The sequence below is a fragment of the Drosophila gunungcola genome, unplaced genomic scaffold (assembly GCF_025200985.1).
Source record: "Drosophila gunungcola strain Sukarami unplaced genomic scaffold, Dgunungcola_SK_2 000066F, whole genome shotgun sequence".
Taxonomy (NCBI): Eukaryota; Metazoa; Arthropoda; class Insecta; order Diptera; family Drosophilidae; genus Drosophila; species Drosophila gunungcola.
The window spans coordinates 439,745-461,432 of record NW_026453229.1 but is presented as its reverse complement, the minus strand read 5'-3'; the positions used below and the strand labels follow the sequence as shown (position 1 = coordinate 461,432).

Sequence of the window (21,688 nt, the reverse complement as noted above, 5' to 3'; positions counted from 1 at the left end):
AGACTAGTTAATTATATTATATAATTAGTTAATTTTTCAAAAATAAAAGAATTTTTAGTTCTTAAAATGTGGGTCATAAGGTCTTTTCTGAGTGTAGCATTTTACTTACTCAACATTTTTATTTAGGTATCATTTCCAAATTATAGCCAGGGACCAAATATTTTTGTTATTTGAGATTTGACATTTTTAAGGGTCCACTGTGATCTTTAATTATTTGTTTTCCAATTTGGCTGATTCACTTTTGTACACTTTTTAGCCAAGAAGATTTTTAATTTATAAAAAAAGCTTTAAAAAAAACTTTGTTAGCGATTACTTTCGGAACCTAATTGATTCAATAATTTAAATTGATATTCCCTTTAATGTTACATAGTGCATTATATTTACATAATAATTAGTTCTTCTATGCGACTTTTTGGTCATAAGTAAAATCACATTGTTTTTTTTCTCTGTGCAGGCTTACAAACCGATGGCCCAAGGGAGCAGAGGATGGAGCAGAGCCGAAAGGGATTTGATGGTGTACACTGATGGACTCCTCCCAAAAAGCCCAAATAAAACGCTGTCAATGAGAGATTTGCTTTTGTGTGTTCAACTCACATAAAAATTGTTTTTATTAGTTTTGCTCACACCACTACAGCGGCACCACTGCACCACCGCACCATCACACCACTGAGCCACCACAACAAACAGCCAGCGGAGCGGTAGAGAAAAAATGTACTTATTACTAGACACACGCACGGACACTTGCACAAATAGTATTTTAAGTATATGGGTCTATATATCTAGGCAGGATCAGGATCAAGATCAGGATCAGGATCCACAATCGTTTTTGTTTTCTCTGTGTGTGTGTGTGTGTGTTTGTGTGTGTTTTTTTTTGCGGCACAATTCTTTGGGGCTCAGAAGAATTGCCCTGCACTTAACAGCTATAACTTTTATGGTTAATCCCGATTTTTTTGTAATTCGTATTTGACTTTGATTTAACATTCAATAAACTTTGCATTTGATTTGTTAATATTCAATATGTCTTAGCATATGTCTAGTGTATATATCGTATTGTATATATCCATATATGTATGTATGTAGCTTGGGAAATTTTAAAAACACTGGCACACATCGTTGTGCCGCTTGTCAAAGTTAGCAACATTTAAAAGACATATATATATATATGTATATATATATATATATATATATATAGTTAATATGTATGTATGTATGTGTTTTGTGGGAGAGCGCTTTCCCACCATTTTCTTGGCACACTTTTCCTCACGATCTGTGATCTGATCTCCTTTTCAACAATAAATCATTAGCTTAACAACCAGTTGGGCGAAGAAATCCAATAACTCGTTCTATAAATTTAGTATATCTTATGCATTTAGGTGTAAATCTGTATCCCTATCTGGCGATACACTTGCCTACAAGTATTTCGTTCTCTGATGAGCAACTGCAACTCGGCTAGAAAAAAACCCCACCTTACCCCCCATACCCTACAAAAAAAAAAAAAAGTACAACTCTTCTGCTCGAAATTCTGCTACTTAAACACTTAGCTTCGTGACATGCACAGCTCCTGGCAAATCCGTGACCGTAAAGCTTTTCGTTTCTCCATCATATATCATATACAACATATCATATATCATCATCGTTATCGTCATCTAATCCCATGCTTACAGCTCTGCAAAGATGTTCTCCCTGAAGTCCAGTTCCGGATGAGCCGAGTGCGAGGAGGAGCCGTGTCCGTAGTCGTAGTCTCCCCGGGATGAGGACTTCATCGAGCTGCGTCCGCCGGACACCCCCGATCCGGAACTGAAGCTGGCATTCCTGGGACTGCTCCTCCGCATCCGGCCCTCGATGACGGCCATTTTGTTCAGCGGCTGTGTGGGATCCAGTTCGCAGAAGGCGCCGGCTATGAGATCGGTGCCATTCAGGGAGTTGAAGCTATCCCGCTTGGAGCCACGTCCTCCGGGCACACCGCCCATGATGGGGCCACCGCCATGATGATGGTGATGATGGTGGTGGTGACCCGATCCGGAACCGGAACTCTTCCGGCTCAGCCGATTGCGAGTGTACTGGTACTGATAGGCGGGAGCCACGGAGGCGGAAGCGGCGGCGGTGGAGCCCATTTGCACGGGCGGCAAGTTCTGGGCACCGCCAGGCGTATAGCTGTCATAGAAGTCCGGCGGCACCACCTCCTCCTCATCCTCCTCCGCCTGCTGCAGCTCCTCCTGCCGCTCCTCCTGCATCTCGGCCAGATGCCGCAGCGGCATCTCCTCCTGGCCACCGGCTGAAGTTTCCAGAGATGAGCACAGGCTGTATTCCGTGGCCAGGGACTGGGATTGGGACTGGGACAGGCTGGTCAGGGGATCACTGCCGGGCAGGACCAGAGCCAGTGATCCTCCACCTCCGCCTCCGCCTCCGCCAGTGTGGCTACCACAAGTGCCATCCACGCCACTCCGCTTGCCCTTGGGCGAACGCTGGGCATAGATCTTGCCAATGTCCGGCAACTGGCGACGCACCTTGTCCCGCTCCCGTTCCCGCTGCAGCATCTCCTGGATGTCCATGCTGCGCTCCCGCTCCAGCTGGTCCATGATCTCCAGGTCCCGTTCCAGAGTGCTCGACGAGAAGGTGCTGCTGCTGCACTCGCTGAAGGAGACATCCTTGTGGCGCAGCAGGCCACCCGATCCCGGCCAGCGTTGCGGCGGCACCATCATGCTGCTGACCACGGAGCTCTCCTCGCCATCGCCATAGTTGCTGGTGCTGCTGTCGTCCGGATGGAGCACACTGCTCAGTCCGTTCCCGTTGCCATTTCCGGTTCCGGTCACGCTGCCGCTGCCATTGCAAAATGTGGAGACCGTCACATTGGACAGACACTCGGCGGTCAGTTTGTTGCTGTGCCGCCGCTGCTGGCCAGGATTGGTGCGATTCCTTTGGCCACTACCGCTGCTGCTGTTATTGTTGTTGTTGATGCTGCTGGTAATGCTCGGCTTGCGATGACCTCCGCCATCGGAGATTATGTTGATCTTGACATCATGCTTCTTGCCGCGCACATCCTTGCCCAGATTGTTGACCACCCCGGCATCACCAGCACCACGACCACCCGCTCTCAGTCTGTCCCTGTCACGATCACGATCTCTGTCTCTATCCCTTTCTCTGTCCCTATCCCTATCTCTCTCCCTATCCCTATCCCTATCCCTATCCCTATCTCTATCCTTTCCCTGTCGATAGGGTGCCCCAGTATAGCGATCCCCGCCAGCCGATGACAATCCTTGTCCTGGCAGACGCACCTCCCTCTCGGGACGCAACTTGGATGCCTGCTTATGCGATTCGCCGCCATGGTGGACGCCACCAGGTGCACCCGACGAGGCCTCCTCCTTCTCGATGGAATCCTCCCGAGAACCACCGCCAGCATCACTGCGTCGCTGGGCCTTCTGTTTGCGCTTCGACGAGAGCCGGAAATAGCCCCTCAGACGCTCCTGTTCATCTCTGTGGGCGAAGAAAACAACAAAATAGTAATGGGATGTGGCAGGGAAGATTGAGCAATAATAAATTGTTTTCCATGGTCAGTATTGCGAAAGGTAATAGATTTTTGGAGCTAGCTTTAAAATTGAAGTTAAAATTGTATTTAAATCGTACTCAATTTTTAAGTTATTAAAACGTATTCATAAAAAATTAAAAATGTATAAATTTGGTATACTTATTCTTCGATTTTTGATCAGTGCTGGTGATAGTGATTAATGCTAACCTGGGCAATATCTGCGAGGCATAGATGCACGGAAAGATGACCGTGGGCAGGAAGGCCACCCAGACGAACATCAGGTAGGTGAAGTCGAAGTGCTTCGTGTTCTCGTAGGTCTCCTCCAGCGAGAGTCTGGCGAAGCGCAGGATCATCAGGGGACACATGCACACCACCTGGGTGGCGGCCATGCTGCCAAAGTTGCGCTGCTTCCGCTTCTCGCGATGGACGTCCAGCTCGGCGCTGTACAAGTCGTAGGAGCGGACGGTGCTTCCGCCCCCATTGCTCAATCCGGCCACGCCCCCACCGCTCAGATGGCGCGGCTCCACCGAAGATGTGGAGGAGTTCCTGCAAGGACAACGATACACTTTTGAATATGCCAACAAATTAAAGATTCTGCTTGACTCCTGGTTTGTTTTGGAACTTTAAATATTCCAAATTTAATAACTTCGTAATTAAAGTTGTGAAAGAGTCATTAAAACTTATCATTTTTGTGGAAATTAAATTAGAAACTTATGTATATAAAGTAAATATTCATGTTTAACATTTATATTTATCGACTATAAGAAATTCTAGCAATAATCTATAAATAAATATAAATATTCTTAATTTGATGATATTTTTTATTTTAATTTCTTACAATATTTTAAAACATTCTATGGTTAATAGCGCATATATATTATGCAAATTTCCTGTTTATTTATAATTATTGATAACAAATAACTTTTTCAAGTAGTCCAAGTGACTTTTACGTAAAAGGATTATTTATTACACATTAAAATGGTAATTAAAAATATTATTTGTATATAATAATCATTCTAGGTCTTGCTTAACAATATATCGTTGAATATACAAAAAACTATTTTTTTTGAAAAAGTGAAGTCCAGTGACTTCAAAATTAAAGTCTTGAAAAAGTTATTGACACATTTTTCGCCATTTATACTTATACGAATATCGGTTATGGTAAAGTCTATGTAATAATCCAATTGCCACGACTTCCCAATAAAAGTCTTTGTATTCACCCTTCAAGTGTAAGAAAAGAGGGCAAGAAATTGGAACTCATTAGAGAACAACAGCCAGCAGGACGATGGCGCTCATTAGCGGTGGACAAGGGGTTTGGGATTTTGATGGTGGAATCGGGTTACGGTTTACGGTTTACGGTTTACGGCTTACACGGACTCGGGGCGGCCTCCCCTGATTGCCAAATCACCGAATTAATCAGCCCAATTAGCAGACGGTGAGCTGGCCCTCTGATATTTCAGCCTGGCTACAGTGAGTACTCGAACTTGTACTCGAACTCACCTCTGGCGCATCCGCACATCCGCACGGTGCTCGTACATCATGACGGCGAAGGGTCCGTCGGGCGACGCAGCTCCTGCGAGGTGCGGATGTACAAGTAGGACAGCAGGATGGCCGGACCGCAGTACCTGTGAATCGAAACGGGGGTCAGGGGTCAAAGGGCACTTCCAAAACGACTTCCTCGATGCGGCGGCGCACTCACATTAGCAGGAAGAGCCCGCGGGTATATTCATGCATGTCGTCCATCAGGTTGACCACGCACAATCCGATCCCCGAAAGCTGCGGCATATAGTCCTGTAATGGATAAAATAGGAAAATATTACTACTTAATTAACAGAAAAAATTTCTTTAATGAAACTATACTTTTATAATATACTTTTAATATAATTCCCAAAAAAAGTGGTCTAATAATCTGCACACCATATTGTAGAGAAATGTAATTTTGAGAATGTAAAATAATAAAGGTTTATTTGGATTCTATAACTCTAACCGAACAACAACTAGTTTTATCCATTTTTTTTTTAATTTTAGCAGAAGTTGCAAAGATTTGGTTGCCTCTAAGAACTTTTACTCCCAAAATACTGATTTAAGTATTAATATTTTCATATATGTAGTAAAGCATTTAAGATATTGGCGTTACCCATACCCATAATTACCTTCAAAATTTAATCGTTTTTTATGAAAACCAATTAGTTATAGTACCCTTCCTTGTTCTGGTTTGTTGTCCTACTTTTCATCAAAGAACTAAGCTCAAAAAAATAATAATCCCAATTCACTTCCCCCCCAAGTAGCTGTTAAATATTTTATTTGATTTTGTAGTTTTTAAAGAAGCCGTTTAGCCAACAAACGTTTTGCATTTGTAAAATCGGGGTTAGCAGAGCACTTAACTGGGTTCATTGACTGACATTGGAATCGGTTGGTAATTGGTTCCCAGTGGCCAAACTATTTCAATTGATTTTATAATTACAGCACGGCGCTTGTGGTGGGGAAAAACGCAGGCAGGCTGGCAGGGGTTTAAGGTAGACTTTGACTCTGGACCATCGATTGCCAGGCGAAGAGCTTTAATTGCATCAACTTTTCCGCGAATTCAGCAGCACAGGTGTATCAGGTGAACACGAGGTGTACACGAGGTATACGTAACGTTACACACACACACACACGCCCCAAAAGCGACCTCGACATTGACCCTGACCCCAACTACATACCAATCCTCTGCGAAACGGCTGAGATTTCGTCGTAATTGTAATTACATATGAATTCGCGCGTAGCGAGAAGTTTTGCCGGATGGCAAAGGAAATTAAACAAAGGGCGGAAATGAATTTATGGCCGCATCCAAGTTATTTTCTCATTAAATTGCTCCGCAGGATGGCAGGTGAGTATCTTAATAGTGCGTAACGGGGGGAAGAGTAGGGATTCAGGGCAGAATATCCTTGCCAGAGTGATCTTAAGTCCTGGCTTGAGAACTGGCAGATTGGTGGGGGTCTTTAACTTCATCAATCATGCGAATCATCATCGGTCAACTGGCCAGCTGCGGCTCAAAAGAGTTCCACTCCGAGGCAAAGACCACACATTTTGTGGTGCATACTTATTCCGCTAGAAGAGCTGGCAAAAGTTTCCTTATTTGCTGTCACTTTTTTTCATTTGTTTGCCCCATTTATAAGGCACATATACTTATATGTAAATGCTGCACACGAGGAGCAGGGCACTCGTAAATGATTTTGTATGAATAACTATTAAAAAGTTTGCAATTCCCTCGACAGCAGGCGTGGCCCAAGCCCACACCCACGCCCCCCTCTTGAAGGCGGTTAAAACTTGGCCCCAACTTTTAAATCAAATCTCAAACTACTGCAGAGTAGAGGACGAATGAGAAGGGGATGGGGATTTAGTCTGCGGAGGAAGAAAAAGTTTTCCATTCGGCGAGTGCCCGAAATTCTAATGAAACCTTCTCAACCAAATCGCATCGCACCGCACCGCGCCCGCTCCTTTTGGCCCACAGTCATTTGGGTAATGAACTGTTAGCGCTGTACAATCTGGCCAACAAATCTGTTTTGAATACTTTGCCCACTGCGCACAGTCAAATGCAAATAAACGACAACCGTAACCAACGAGGTGGGGCATTCGGGGAGTAGAGGTGGGCTCACTTGGAAAAAAAATCTAAAATTTATACTTCAAAAACTGAAACTAATAGAGTTTATAATAGTAACATTCCAAGCTTCACAGCTTATATTTCACACATTTAACTCAAATTATTTCCTAATTACTATTTATAAAATTTAAATTTATAAACGACACCAAGGCATTCAACTTTTTAATACATGTTAATACAATAATTCATACATAAATATAAAAATGAGCTTGGTAATCTAAATGTTAGCTAATTTTTTAAATATGTATGTTTAAAGTGGTTTTAAGACCTACATTTTTCCTATCAACTGATATGATAAACTGGAGAAATAATTCTTAATTCGTAGCAAGATAAAAAAAATATCCGTTTATAATTTTTTAAGTGGCTCTTCAAAACACAGCATTTATGGCAATTTAAGCTATTAAATGTTGATGACCAAATGGAAATGATTTCTTGTCAATATTTTACATTTATGGTAATTGGAAAACTTTTTAATGAGTTTCGAGTGGTTTTTCTTCCTGTGTACCGCTGCGGCCAACCGCTGTGAGGAGGAAAAAGCAGAGGATGCTGCACGCAATTTAACGAGTCCTGGGGGCGTCTTGCGAAGGATTCCCGATATGGTTACGGGTGGGCATGGTGTATGGCCTTGACGGTTTGGCGGTTCCCGCTGGATGTGGACTCCACCTACAGCGGTGGTTGCTGTGCTCTGTGTCCTCGCCTGCTGCTTTTTTTATGGACATCCATCGCCAGTGCTCATCATCTCCTGCCTGCCTGGCTGACTGACTGACTGAATGGCTAACTGACTGAATGGCTAACTGACTGAATGGCTAACTGACTGAATGGCTGTGGCGATTTCCGCTTTATGGTTGGCCAAAGGAAGCCAAAAGGATACCCTCCATTTATGATTACCTCTGGAGGAGTCGCCTAATGCAATTGATTTGATTCGTGCTGGGCACAAATCAATTTGAGCGCTGGCCGTAAACACTTTATGGCATTCCACGCTCCAACAAGTGGCCAGCCCATTAAATTGGCTCGCATTATTGGGGCTTTCGCCCCCGCATAAAGATATTTACAATTTGGCGCGCGTTTGCCAAATAATTTATCGACTGTGGACGCGAGACAAGGGGGATTTTTTTTTTTTTTTTTTTGATTCCCGGTAACCAGTGGCAGGGCAGAGCCACAGGCAAGCACATTAATAACAATTTATTTCCGTCCTGCCAGCAGGCAAGCCACATTCCGCAGACTCCACACTCCACACTCCACTCTCCTCACTCCTTTGTACCCAAAAACAAATTGCAACCGAGGAGGGCTGCAGAAGTATTATCATTTCCTCTGTCGCAATTTTGACTTTGACGAATTGCCGCTCAAGTATACTATATACACAAGCAAGGAAAATAGGTCTTGGTTTCTGGTTTCTGGTTTCTGGCTCTGCTTATTGGATGGTGGCAAAAGCTGGAACTGAAAAGCACTTAATAATAATTTACAAGCTAGGGAAGCTATGAACAAGTTTGGAGATGGATATTGATCTGTGGCATATCAGATAGAAAAGCGGGCAGAAGCTGAAACTATTTGCCACCTTGGAGCTGAACTTTTTCGCTTCAATTCCACCTGTTGGGCAAGTTCCTTTTACTTTTTCTGCGTGTTGTATTTTGCCCTTATGCGATTGGGAAAATTTCTTTGAAATTTGATGTCCTTGGCTTTCAGTTACCCACGCAGAACAAAGTTGAGGGAAAAGAAACAAAACAAAAGAATGGAGGAAAAATCGAGAAAAGTCTCATTTGTCAGCCTCAGATGTTGGCATTATCATATATACATATATTTATCAAAGCGATAATTGAATCGAAATTTTGACTCGCAAACACAGGCAAACACACACACACACACACACACGCCTCTTAATTAAAAGAAAATAATTGAAGGCGAAAAGCAGGAGGAAATTGTGTTTGAAACGGCGCCAGACGAAGAAGGCTACCCATAATCGAAGTTTCAAATTTGGCAGAAAATTGCTCCTAATGGATGGCGGAAAAGCCGAAGCAGAAGCTGAAAGAACGCAGAAAGCACTGCATAATTAAAAGCAGAATTTCGTAATTTAAATAATAAGAAACAATGAGCAGGCAAAATGCTTTCGGGATGGGTGAGGGATTATAATGTAAACAGTGGACCGGAGTTTTGGGCTCCAAAGGTTAGGCCAATGGAAAAAACGCAGGAGGGTAAGCTGGGTAAAAAAGAAGAAGATGAGGGGGGAGGGGGGAAAGTGGGCCCCGAAAAGACACTGCCGGACTTAATGGCCGTAAAATGCTGGCCAAGCGGCCAGACGAGGTCACAGCAAAGCACACATTGAGCGGGGCCACGCTGGCTGGCCAAAACCCGGACCGGGATCACGACCCGGAGACGGACACTGACACGGAGACACAAACGGACACAGAAACGGACACGGACACGGACACGGACGCGAACCCACAGCAGGACCCACAAACAGACCCATACCCGGCATGTGTTGCGCTCTGCGAGCTTACGATAATAACACAATTATGTACTTACATAATTAAAGTCGTAAAGTGCACAAAAACACACAAAACCCAGAGCTTACACACACAGCACACAGGACTACAAGGACACTGACAAAAAAAAAACAAAAATTACCCATTTTACACCAGCCATAGTAAGCCCACCAAATTCGAATTTACTACATTACTCTTTTTACGCTTGTTTGCTTGGGCTCGTTTTTAAAATTAAGACAACAAACATACTAAGTGGTTTGTATAGCTGTAGAACCATCCCTATTTTTGGTTCATATTTGGCTCATTATGTGCAGCTTTAAAAAGTTAAAATACTGATTTGTTAGGTCGAAATTGAAAAAGATGAATTACGAGTGTAAATTCACGTAACACAGAATTGCTTATAGCTCTCAAATATTATTTAACAACAGCATTTAAAGCAGAGGTAGGCTTTAATCAAAAATAAATAATATTTTATTTCTTATTTTTGTCTCCTAATTTTTTTTAGAAAATCAAAATAGAATTAACTGTTATAAAATAATAGTTATCCTTAAAAGTGAAGCGTCCAAGCTTTTTTTTCGGTGCACAGCCACAAGGATGTAGGCTCCAGACTTTGGTTTTGATTTCACCCAACCGCCACAGGTCCTGCGTTTTTATTTTTTCGTTTGTTTTAAGTGACAGAGGGAAATGCAAACGAAGTGGAAAGCGTGGAAAACGGCACGGGAGTGGGAGGAATGAGATGGAGGATAAGCCGCTGTCCGATCGGAGGGATCCCCTCCAGATTGGTCTCTCATCCTTGGTGAAAAAATAAGGAAATCAGTTGGAAATGTAGTCAAGACTGGATCTGGATTGCATGCTTGAGCTCATTCCACTTTATTTTTATGCGTGCTGATTCGCATTTGCTTTCCCATTCTCAAACTTTTCCCAGTCCCAGTCCCAGTCGCAGTCGCAGTCCCAGTTTTCCCACCCCTTGCATTTGTTGTTATTAATATTTTATGCTTATGCGCATAACAACAATGGGAAGGTCGACAGACAGACAGGCAGAAAATATCCACTTTGTATATATATATATATATATTATATACGTTGAATGAGAATACAATTGCCAAAAACACATACTCTTAACCTTGTTACGAGTGCTTGGCACTCGAAACTTTTGTTGAATTCTAATTTCGATGTGTGGGGGTGGGGAAGAACTGATGAGTTTCGGGGGGCTAGCACACATTGGACTGTTTTGGACACCCCAAACTCCTCGGCTCGCTTTTGTCTCGCATGGCCAAGTGATTTAGGGCCGTAAGCTGCTTACCGCACGGTAACATTGGCATCGACAAGGGGCACAGGACGAAAGAAAAGCTTTTCGAGCAAGTGGAAAACACTGCCCGCCCGATTGATGCGACCGCACAGCAATTTGACGATCCAAAGCGGTGCTTTAAAGTGCTCACTTGGCAACCAGGCAGTCACACCACCCAATCACAACATCCCGGCACCACCCTAGCACCATCAGTCCACCAGATACCATCCAAACACTCAGCAACTCAGCCACCCACCCACACACACACACACACACACACACACACACACACACACACACACACACACACACACATGCACAGAGGCGGTGGAGAGCGCATAAATATTATAACGAAATTTGAGCTGCCATTTCACAGCCTCTGGCAGGAGAAAATTCGTTGGTTGGATGCTACTTCACTGATGCTAGGGTGGCTCAAGCAGTTTCTAATTCCCCGATTAAATATATATATAGAAAGCTTAAAAGGGAAGAGCTCAAAACTCATTTAAAGTGCAATTTTAAAAGCATACAGTTTCTATTTTAGATTTGGCTAGTTGGCCAAAGAGTTCAAATAATCTCAGAATTTTGTAGGGGTGGGTTTGACCTATGCCATAGGTCTATAATTTGTTGTTTTTTATTGGGAAGAAAAACTAAATAGTGATGTAATTGTGAGTAGTAGTTAGCTAGTTGGCCAAAGAGTTCAAAAAATCTAACAATTTATTACAAATTTATGATCTGGCTTAGATACATTTTTTTTTCTTTTTTTTAGTGGAAAGAAGTATGTATTCTTTTCTTTAACTTATGTTACAGTTCATAAAATAAGATTTAAATCTTGTCTTAAAATAAAATATGGCTTGCATTTTTAACATAAATTTAGCATGGCTTTCAACAATTTTTATTTAGCCTAAAAAGTAAACTAACTGCCCTCGCTGGAACTCCATTTCGCTGTCTGCTGCCTGCTGTCTGCCGCTGTCTTTTCACCGAAGTGCTTGATATTGTTATTTTACAATATGTAAAACGTTTACCAGGAATTCGACGAAGCATAGAACGACCCATGACATGACCCACCTGAACTGCGGATAGGAAGCCATGAAAGGACCGCCTTTCCTTCTGCACTGGGAATTTGTCAAAGTCGTTCGCCATTTGTTGGCCCCTGCCACACCGTGGCCAAAACAAGACCCCATACCTTAAGCCCCAGACCTTAAACCCCATCCCACTGGCTCCATTATCAACGTCATTAGTTGCCACGCCAGCTGTTGCTCCTTGGCGGCCAAAAGCGTCTGAGGGGGTTATAAAAATTGATTGCCTAACGGACGATTGCAGCACGCATAAAAGAGTCGTGCTGATCCTGGCTCAGTATCCTGGCCATTGCCACGCAATTTGCAACGGCCAGAGCAACATCATTGCTGGCCATTAAAATTGCGTTAAACGAAACGAAAACGGAAACGGAAATGCGACTCAAAATGAGTACCAACTTGCAGTGCAAATCTCACGATTCTCCAATAAGAATTTTATGTCACAATATGTAAGGTCGGGTGGGGGTGCCCCCGTCGGTGTTTGTGGGTGGCATTGGGTGGCTGTGGGTGGTATTGCACCACTGCCACCTGCTGTGCTTACTATATGTTTGGCTTCGCTTTCAGTGTGAATTGCTGTGGAAATGAATTTACGTCTGCCTGCTTAATAATTGAAAATGCCAATCAACAAAGCAGAAACGGCGAGGGTCGCTGAAATAGAGGGTGGCTGCCTTGAAGGTTCACTGGGAACGCTTTACTCTTCACTCTTTTTTCTACCCAAAAGCCAACTTAAACTGCACCAAAAAAAAACTAAGCAGAACACTAAAAACCCAGAAATTTAAGTTAAGTTACCAAAACTATGCATCTTTTTTGTTGGTTAAAACAAACTGTATGCCTAATTTGTTTACCAAATAGGTTTATTTATGATTGAAACGATTATTATTAAAAAACTACAGGGAAGAAAGCTCTTGTACTAAATGTGGATTCAGGTATTTTGGTTGTTAAATTAGGATGATAAACTAATCAGAATTTTATGTTAATATGTTTATATTCAAAAACTAATAAAATCACTTTGGCTGCCCTACCTCGCTGTAGTTTAACTTATGCCTTTAAACTTACAGTTTGTAAATAAATAAAGCAAAAATGAATGAATGCAAACTAAACTATTTAAAAAGCCACGATTTAATTTTAGTAATTTAAATATTATAAGCCCGAAAATTAAAAAAATAAGTTTATTTGAATGTTTATAAGAAGATGCTGGATTTATAACTTATTTAGTAAAAAACCATATGTGTACCAACATTTCTTCCAACCACAAGGCGCAAATCTAGGATTTCCACGTTGTTTATTTCCAATAATCTGAAAACTGCAGTGCCACAGTGAGAAGTTCTACAAACACTTGCACCTTGTGGCGGTCAGTGTTTAGTCCTTGACGACTGCCACAACCTGTGTAGCATTCCATCATGATTGATTGATGGTTGTTGATGTTGATGTGTCGAAGTTTTGTAGCTTCCATTTGCTGATAAACTTTCAAAATGACCCAATGGCAATGGCGGATGCAGTCAGTCGATGCAGCAGCAGCAGCAGCAGCAGGAGATGAAGATGAAGATGCCAGACTTGTCCTTATTCGACTTATTCGACCCATTCGACTGGACACATCAACTAATTTGGCCCGACAACGGAGCAATTTGCATTGCTCGTTGTGAGCCGGCATATGGCAATTTAATAAGCACAGAGATCCTGGGCCAAGGGGATAATAAAGAAGGAGGAGGAGGCCTGCTAACAAAGTTACACTAATAATATGCAATAATGACGATGGAGATGGAGATGAGAACAAAGCAGGCCCAGGAGGAACCCCATGGCCAGGCCAAAGGACCATTTGATTTTCGCTTTAAGCGGAAGTCTCATTTGAGCCCCTTTCTCCAGCCCATCGCCCATTGCCCATCGCCCATCCCCCCATTTCTTTCAGTGTGGGCGAGTGTGCATGTGTAATTTTTACAAATTGTTACAACGAGCCCCAAGCCAAGGCAAATGGGGCCAGTTGATTGTATTTAAAGTTTCTTTTCTTTCTACGCCAGATAAATTGGCGAACGAGGAGGCGGTGGGCGGAAAACCCAGTAAAGTTAGCAACTTCTGTATGCCCTTGTATCCCAGGACGTGATAGCAATCACAAACCTCGGAATAAAAAGGTATTCTTGAGCCCCTCTGAGTAAAACCTAAATCATTTTCAATGACTTCTAAAATATTTTTAAAATTAAGCTAAGTTATAGTTCAGCATTTTGGTTAAATATCATATTAATAAATAAGTTAGCCTTATAACTATTATTTTTATATAGCTATTGTTTATACATTTTCAGCTAGTTTAAATCTATCTTAAAAAAAAAACAATAAGTATTTATGAATAATTTAAATTTCTTGTTGCTAAATTATTGTTGACATTAAATAAGTTAACCTTATAACTATTTTAAACATTTATAAGTAATTTCTATTATCCAAATTTCTATAATTTCTATTATCTAAATGAACACAATTGGAATTAATCAGCAGTTTAAATATATTATTCTATACTTTTTTGAGGGCTATAAAAATATATAAAAGTAGATGCTTTTTTATTTCATTTACCCAATTTAGGGAGTCAGATAACCCTCAGAAATATTAAAATGCATTTCTTATCTACAACGCAAAACATTAATTAATAGTTTTCGAGAGTGAAGAGATGCGCAAGTGCTAAAAGTAATAATGTCTTTGATCTGAAGTATGCCACAATCGTTTCTTTTGGTTGAGGGATTCTATTGAGAGTGTTATCCCAGCTCCTAGAGCCTGCTCCTTACTAGCCCAATTCCGTCTAAATCCCTACCAGCCTTTGTAGACTTGATAATGTTTACTTTAGCCGTTTCTTTTGCGCAGTGACTTGAATTTTCAGCCCTTGCCCCTTGCCCCTTGCCCCTTGCCTCTTGTCGTAATTTCGTTTTCGTTTTGCAGGCGCATATCCGGCCAAGTTCTGTTGCTAATACCGAATGGGGGTGGTATTTGGGTGGAGGAGATCCAGAGACCCAGAGACCCAGAGTGCTGGAGGGGATTAGGAGACGCCGCGTGCCAAAGTCAACGCCGGCAACCGGATATCCGCAACGAGGCAGTTGGGGGGAAGGGGGGATGGGGCAGGAGGGGGTAAGCAACAACTGAACAGCAAACATAAATAATCTGTAGCCACAGAGCGGCAGCCAAATAGAAAGGGGGGGAGGGAGGAATTGAGGACGAAACAAAGGCGTGTTCTTTGCATACACAACGATTTAAGCTACATAGTTCAAGGGGCACTCAACTTTCTCCTACGCCACTCACATGCCATGGTCCCTCTCACAGGAGTCCAAAATATAGACAACGCTGCGAAAACAAACTTCAAATGTACTGCCACCAACTTCAAACTGTTCAAACTGTTTAAACTGTTCAAAACTGCAGCAAAACCATGTCATAAATGTCCCCAGAGGTTCTCAACTGGGCACTTTAACTTTCCATTATTGAGAAAATAGAAGACTGCTTTTGAGAAACTTTTTAGCTTTGGCAAATATATTTGAAAGACTTATAAATGTCTGTTTATTCAAGCGGGCAAGTACAAGACTACAAATTTGAGCCACCATTACTCATATTTAAATTTATGAAGGTTGAACCTTAAAAGATAATAAAACTCACAATTTTCTCAAAACTTAATGAGACAGCTTAATGAAAAGATTTAAAATAATGGCTTGAATTGCAATACATTTTTGAAAGAAATTAATTAATTGACCATTTTCGAAATTGATTTTAATATCTGAAAGTTTAATTTACATTTAAACTATATTTAAATTTAATGCATTTATTTCATGCATGTTAAATGCCAAATTTTAGACCATAGTTTTCGAGATCTGGACAGACAGACGAACATATCCTGATCGGGAGTATATATACTTTATAGGGTAAGTAACGGGTATTAATATGGGCCTAAACAAAAAAATGAAATACAAATAAATTAAAGTAATAGATTAGGTAATCCTTAACATAATTAAAGACCACATGTCAGGTGGCATAAATCAAACAATCACATCGATTTAAAAACTGCAGGGACATCATGTCACAATGAAACCAAAATAGTTGGGAACGGGAAACTAGAAAGCCACATCATATTTTCTATCGCCGTGGGCAAAAGGAGCAGCAGGAGCAGTAGGAGCAGCGACAGCAGGCGACAGGACCTCCAACTTGATGGAGGTAAAGGTAGAGGTAAAGGTAAAGGTAAAGGCAAAGGTAAAGGCAAAGGCAAAGGGATTTCTTTATTTTGTGTATTTCGGTATTTTTCCATACTGATTTGTTTGGGGACAACTTAAAAAATCAATTTGCCGCCGCACAAAGGGAAGCCGCTGCTAGGCAGTTAGCAGTTAGCAGTTAGCCAGGTAGCCAGACACAAGGGGCATGCGTAGAAATATGGAAAATTTCAATTTGTTTTGTGTGCGGAGCAAAGTTTCTGACACTTTTCCAGGCCAAACACGAAAACAGACGGCTAACTTTTCGCTGGCCAGTTATGAAATCGCTTATTATCCTCGCCTGAAAATCGGAGGTCTGGAATGTAAGGCTCCAAACTGGATCCAAACTGGGTGCAAACCAATCCAAAAACTGAACTGAACCCATCTGAACCTGGCTGGCGAGGCAATTCATTTTAGTGTTTGACTTTTGGCTGCTGCTGGGTTGGAAACTATGGCAAACTTTTGCTTATTAAACGGAGGAATGGATGTGAATGTGGATGTGAATGTGGAGGATTTGTGGAGCTGTTTGCCAAATTGTGAATTGGCAATCAGAGTCCGCATGGAATTGTTTATACACCCATATCTGGGCCAGACAAGGACCGGTGTGTCGTCGTAATAGAATGCTAAAATATTCATAAATTGCCGCAAAAACACAGGGGCCTTTGAGATAATAAGCCCCACTTCGCCAGGGAGTTTTCAGCGCGGGGAGTTGCCTTGGAGAGGAGCCATCAAATTATACGCAAATATTGAATTAATGAAATTATTGACAGGCGACTGGGCCTGAGTTCGCAGCAGGTAGGCATCCAGGGGATTTCCCCCAGGGCACTGGAAGCACTGGGCTCCACTTGTTGCCCCACTCGCAGTGACATGTCCTGTGGTCTGGCCAGTGAATTGCCAAACAAATTACACAGGATTGCCGGCAGAGGTTCAATCAACTCGGGATTGTGTGCCAGTTTCCAGGGGTTAAAGGTACGCGGGTGTAACCGATTGCAGAAACGATCGACCTTAACGAACAAATTCAAAACAATAAATAAGCAACATAATTCATTTAAAAAAGGTAGGCAAAGCATTGGAGTAATTACACACAGTTTTCCAAATCTTAATTTGATTTTTATCATACTTGGTACAAGAATAGATTTTTCTTAAACAAACAAAAACATCGATTTCATCGTAGGCCTCATATTATTGAAGAAAGGCTAAAAATTGCCAAGAACTTTTTATTTATATCAGGAAAATGGATAAAGCCTATAAAAATGTTAATTGATATAAGAGAATTTTAATATTTTCAAATACTGATCTGAACAAACATTTGATTGATACAATATGAGTATGTAATTCAACATTGAATTGTATTTTAAATTGTGACCCTCAAGAATACAACTTTTTAAAAACAAAAATTTTTGCTTGGCATATCTTACAAAATGTAACCATTTTAAACCAATAAACTATTTTAAACTGTGACCCTCAAGAATGAAACTATCTTAAAACAAAAATTTTATGCTTAATTCTGGATGGTGACTCTACCGGCATTCCTTGTCCCACTTTTGGGAAATTCACTCACCAAATATGTATGCAGAATGGTGGGTTTGGGGCATGCCAATGCCCATACGTACATACATATATGCAAGTGATGATTTGACACAATGCCAGCCCTGCGGGGCCCTAGTCACAGCCACACCCACTTCTACACCTACACACCCAGCCACAACACAAAGGAGTGTATCAAAAAGTTGCAACACTTTATGGCCCATAAATATTTATGTCTCTTGTTGCCGTTGTGGCCGTACTTTTAGGTGGTTTTGGGGGGATTTTGGGGGACCAGAGGTTAGACAACTCGATGTAGCCAAATATTTTGGCAACAAAATGCAAGCAGAGCTCGTTGACAGGCCATGCTAACGTTCTTTGGCTGGGAATATTGTCCAAGAGCCGGCCAGCAGAACTGTCAGTGAAATTTGCCCAGATTCTCGTGATGTACCAGGTGAATGGTGGTGAATGAGTCTCGATTCCCGGGAATCTGTCACTTCATGCTCATCAAGTATACGCCATGGATGGCAATCCCTGGCATGTGGAAGACTCCGCACCGCTTTTCCGGTCTAGTGCGCACTCGCTTTGATCATCCATGGCAACCAGCCAGGTTGTTCGCTGATTTTCATTAAACGCGACAGTAACAAGTGCTCGGAATACTCACCCCCAGTTCCACGTAGATGGTGTATATGGGATAGGGCAGGGCAATCACCATTCCGGTCAGCCAAGTGGCGCAGCAGCAGACGAATCCCGGCAGGCGGCCCTTCAGCGGATCGTTTAGCCAGCGCATCCGGTCCCAGGCGATCAGGATGTGCGAGATCATGGCCACGTGCAGTGGAATGTCCTGCGGGGATTGGCCAAAAAAAACAGAACACATTAGTTTTGGGCTAACCGAAAAGGATGGGACTTCCTCCACAGCACCAGCAACTGAAACACAAATGCTATAACTCCCATTTGTATATTGACCACCTTAGGATATCCTCTTAGAAGTCAATATTTAAGTGCTGATATCTTCAATCTGAAAACAAAAATAAAGTGAAATAAAATCAAACAGCCGGATAAAATCGTTCCCTAAGCCCAAAGAATTATATCTCGCTCTTATGCATATTTGTTTACGTACCTTTTGTAAAATTTCCTTTAAATGTTCATTTTCAATGCTATCTCCTAAAACATATATCATTTCATAGATATAAAAAGGCAAGGGTACTAATGTGCAATAATAATCTGAAGACTTTAGCTTGCACATTTTACTTAAAAATTTCAAAGTGAATAAATTTTATTTATATAAATATATTTTATTATATATTTCAAAATGAATATAATAAAATTAAAAAGCTGGGCAAGATCGTTTCCATATCCCAATTATATATCGCTTTTATATGTGTAGACACCATTTGCAATATCTGCCTCCATTGTTCAATTTCTATAATGATTCTCTTTAATATTTTTTTTATAGATATACAATTTAGTAGTTCAATGTTCAATATTAAAATCGCCAGTCTGAAGACTAAAACTTACACATTTATTTTCATATTTCGAATGGAAAAACAAGATTAAAAATCTTATCCAGTTTTATTGTTGCCACTTGTAAGATATTCTTCCAATGTCAATTTCAATAAAGATTTCTCTAAATAATGCTTTCTTTTCATTAGTGAGTCGGTGTCGGAGTCCGAGTCGGATTTTTTGCCAGCCGATGCCACCGGTTTTACGTCCTAGAAATCCATGAAATCTTCGCCCTCCGACGCTGTCTCAGTGTCACTGTCATCATCATCGATGTATTCCCTCTTCCAACCGTTCAGGGCAGCCTGCTTGCCGGAACTGGTGCTGGCGATGGGTTCAGCTTGTGGCTGCTCCTGACCCTGGACACGACCGGCCCGACCAGGCATTAATTGTTCCATCAAACGCAAGCAGCACACCTTGATTTTACGCAAGCGCTCCACTTCCTCCGGGCTTGGGTTGTATGAATCTGGGTGCTTCCACTCCCTCATCGCTTTCATGGTGCTCTCGTAAAAGCTGTCCGGTTGCCAATCTGTCCTGCAGTATCCATGATCCCTGATCGCCCAGTGTCCGCTACTGGCACTCCACATGGAATCACCATTTTCCCCATTTGAGGGGAGAATGCCAGGGTCACTATTTTGGCTAAGGCAGCTCATTGAGTCCTGATTTTTGGCCATAATCGAGTTCTGAGCTGGCACATTGGATTCAGCTGTGCTGGGAACGATCTGAGCGTCTGCGGATGGCTCATTGTATATCTCGACAAAGGCCCATTCCAAGTCGGGGCGGCACTCCTCCACATAGGCACTCAAGTCGACATCATACTTGGTCACTTTTGGTTTAGTATTCTGGGTGACTTCTCCGCGAGGGCAATTGCTGCTCCCCGGGGCATTGAACTCCGACACTGGCTGCGCGGCTTCTGATCGCTTCATCACGGAGTTATAGCAGAGGTTGCAGATCGGTATCACCTTGCCATCGTTGCCGACAGGAATCACCTTCGAACGAGTACAACGAGGATTCAACCTGCCGACCTGCCGATAAATTTCCTCGGATTGGGTTCGTTCTAGAATTCTCTTCTGGGGCTGGCGATTCTTAGCCTTGGAAACCCCCTTCAATTTGTTTTCTTTCGGCTGTGAAATATATTAACGAAAACGTTGCACATAAAACCGACAGCGTGTTTCTCGGCGTCACAGCTTACCATTTCTGCTTAACTGCTGAATTTCCTGGAAAAATGTAAATGTCCGCATGCGCGCATGCGTTCAGTCCGTCGAAAAATAAAATACTGGTGCCGGAGGAAAAAAGAGTTGCCAAGCCACCATAAACACGGTCCTGCACTATTGACAAAATGTTGTTGTTTTTGTTCTGCAATTAACAAATTTTGTTGTTTTTGTTCTGCAATTAACAAATTTTGTTGTTTTTGTTCTGCAATTAACAAATTTCGTTGTTTTTGTTCTGCAATTGCATGCGCTGGAATACTTCAAACTGTCAAAGTCACGGTGGCAGCGCCAAAATGTGATTCTTCTGGCAGAGATGCCAGATGGTTGCAAAATAAACTTAGCTTTGCGGGTTGCCAATTTTCTTATTTTTATGAATTTGTTGTTAAAAACAAGAAAGGAAACAAACTTCGGCAAGCGGAAGTTTATATACCCTTGCAGCTATTGCAAAAATTAAATATTCTCGGAAACATTAAAATTATGATTAACTTGCGTACATGTTCAAAAACATTGAAGCTATGATGATTTGCAGCTCAATTATTCGATAGTTCCTATGGCAGCTATATGATATCGTTTTCCGATGTTAATTGTAGCTTTATGTTATAGTCGTCCGATTTTGATGACAGTTAAACCGTTGTTCTGAAATATTTAACCATTTCTTTATGTCGAATATCAATAAACAGTAAAGTTATAATTTTTTTCATTTATTTTTCCGATTGTTCCTGTGCCTGTGTAAAAAATTATATTAAATAGTTTCTTATTTCCACTTTTATTATTTCTATTATAGCCACTTCTCAATTAGCAAAGCTTATGTAATGCAAATTTGTGTTACTATTGCGTATATGTATTTATTGGAGGTCTTTAAGGTGCAGACTTAAGACTACTTGTCAGACTTGTAGCAGCTCAGTGTGCATCTCCTGCTCCTCGGCAGCCACCCATCAATCATTCCATTAGGCGGCGATGGAGAAGGGGTCCTGGCACAGGAAAAGGAAGTGGAACAGAAGCAGGAGTTCACCCACATGTGTACACGTGACCAGGCAGTAAGAAATGAGGGTGCCTGTGTGCGCCAGCTATTTGTCGCCCTTTGTGATAGCAATCAAATCGAATCATATCCCGTTCCGACCGCCACTCCATTCCCACGCCGTTCTGCCCCGTAATAGAATCTCCTGCAGCGTCAAGGTTGTAAATGTAATCATTTGTCTGCTCTACGGACGCCGGGCCTAATCGAATTGCCAGGC

At 41.9% G+C, this 21,688-nt stretch overlaps 2 protein-coding genes across 2 annotated transcripts in view; both read right to left on the bottom strand.

Annotated features, from left to right (window-relative positions):
* Window positions 1–562: 562 nt before the first annotated feature.
* LOC128264326 (uncharacterized) overlaps window positions 563–21,688 on the bottom strand; it is a 41,926-nt gene continuing 20,800 nt past the window's right edge. Inside the window, 6 exon segments of the mRNA XM_052999750.1 lie at window positions 563–3,474; window positions 3,734–4,072; window positions 5,027–5,090; window positions 5,093–5,151; window positions 5,226–5,317; window positions 18,407–18,586. Coding sequence (XP_052855710.1) covers window positions 1,659–3,474; window positions 3,734–4,072; window positions 5,027–5,090; window positions 5,093–5,151; window positions 5,226–5,317; window positions 18,407–18,586 — 2,550 coding nt within the window. The 3' untranslated portion in view covers window positions 563–1,658.
* LOC128264338 (uncharacterized) lies at window positions 19,315–20,778 on the bottom strand. The gene is made up of 2 exons (XM_052999771.1): window positions 20,435–20,778; window positions 19,315–20,366 (listed from the first exon to the last, which is right to left on the bottom strand). The coding sequence occupies exons 1-2, from the start codon at window positions 20,435–20,437 to the stop codon at window positions 19,455–19,457; spliced, it is 915 nt and encodes a 304-aa protein (XP_052855731.1). The 5' UTR covers window positions 20,438–20,778; the 3' UTR covers window positions 19,315–19,454.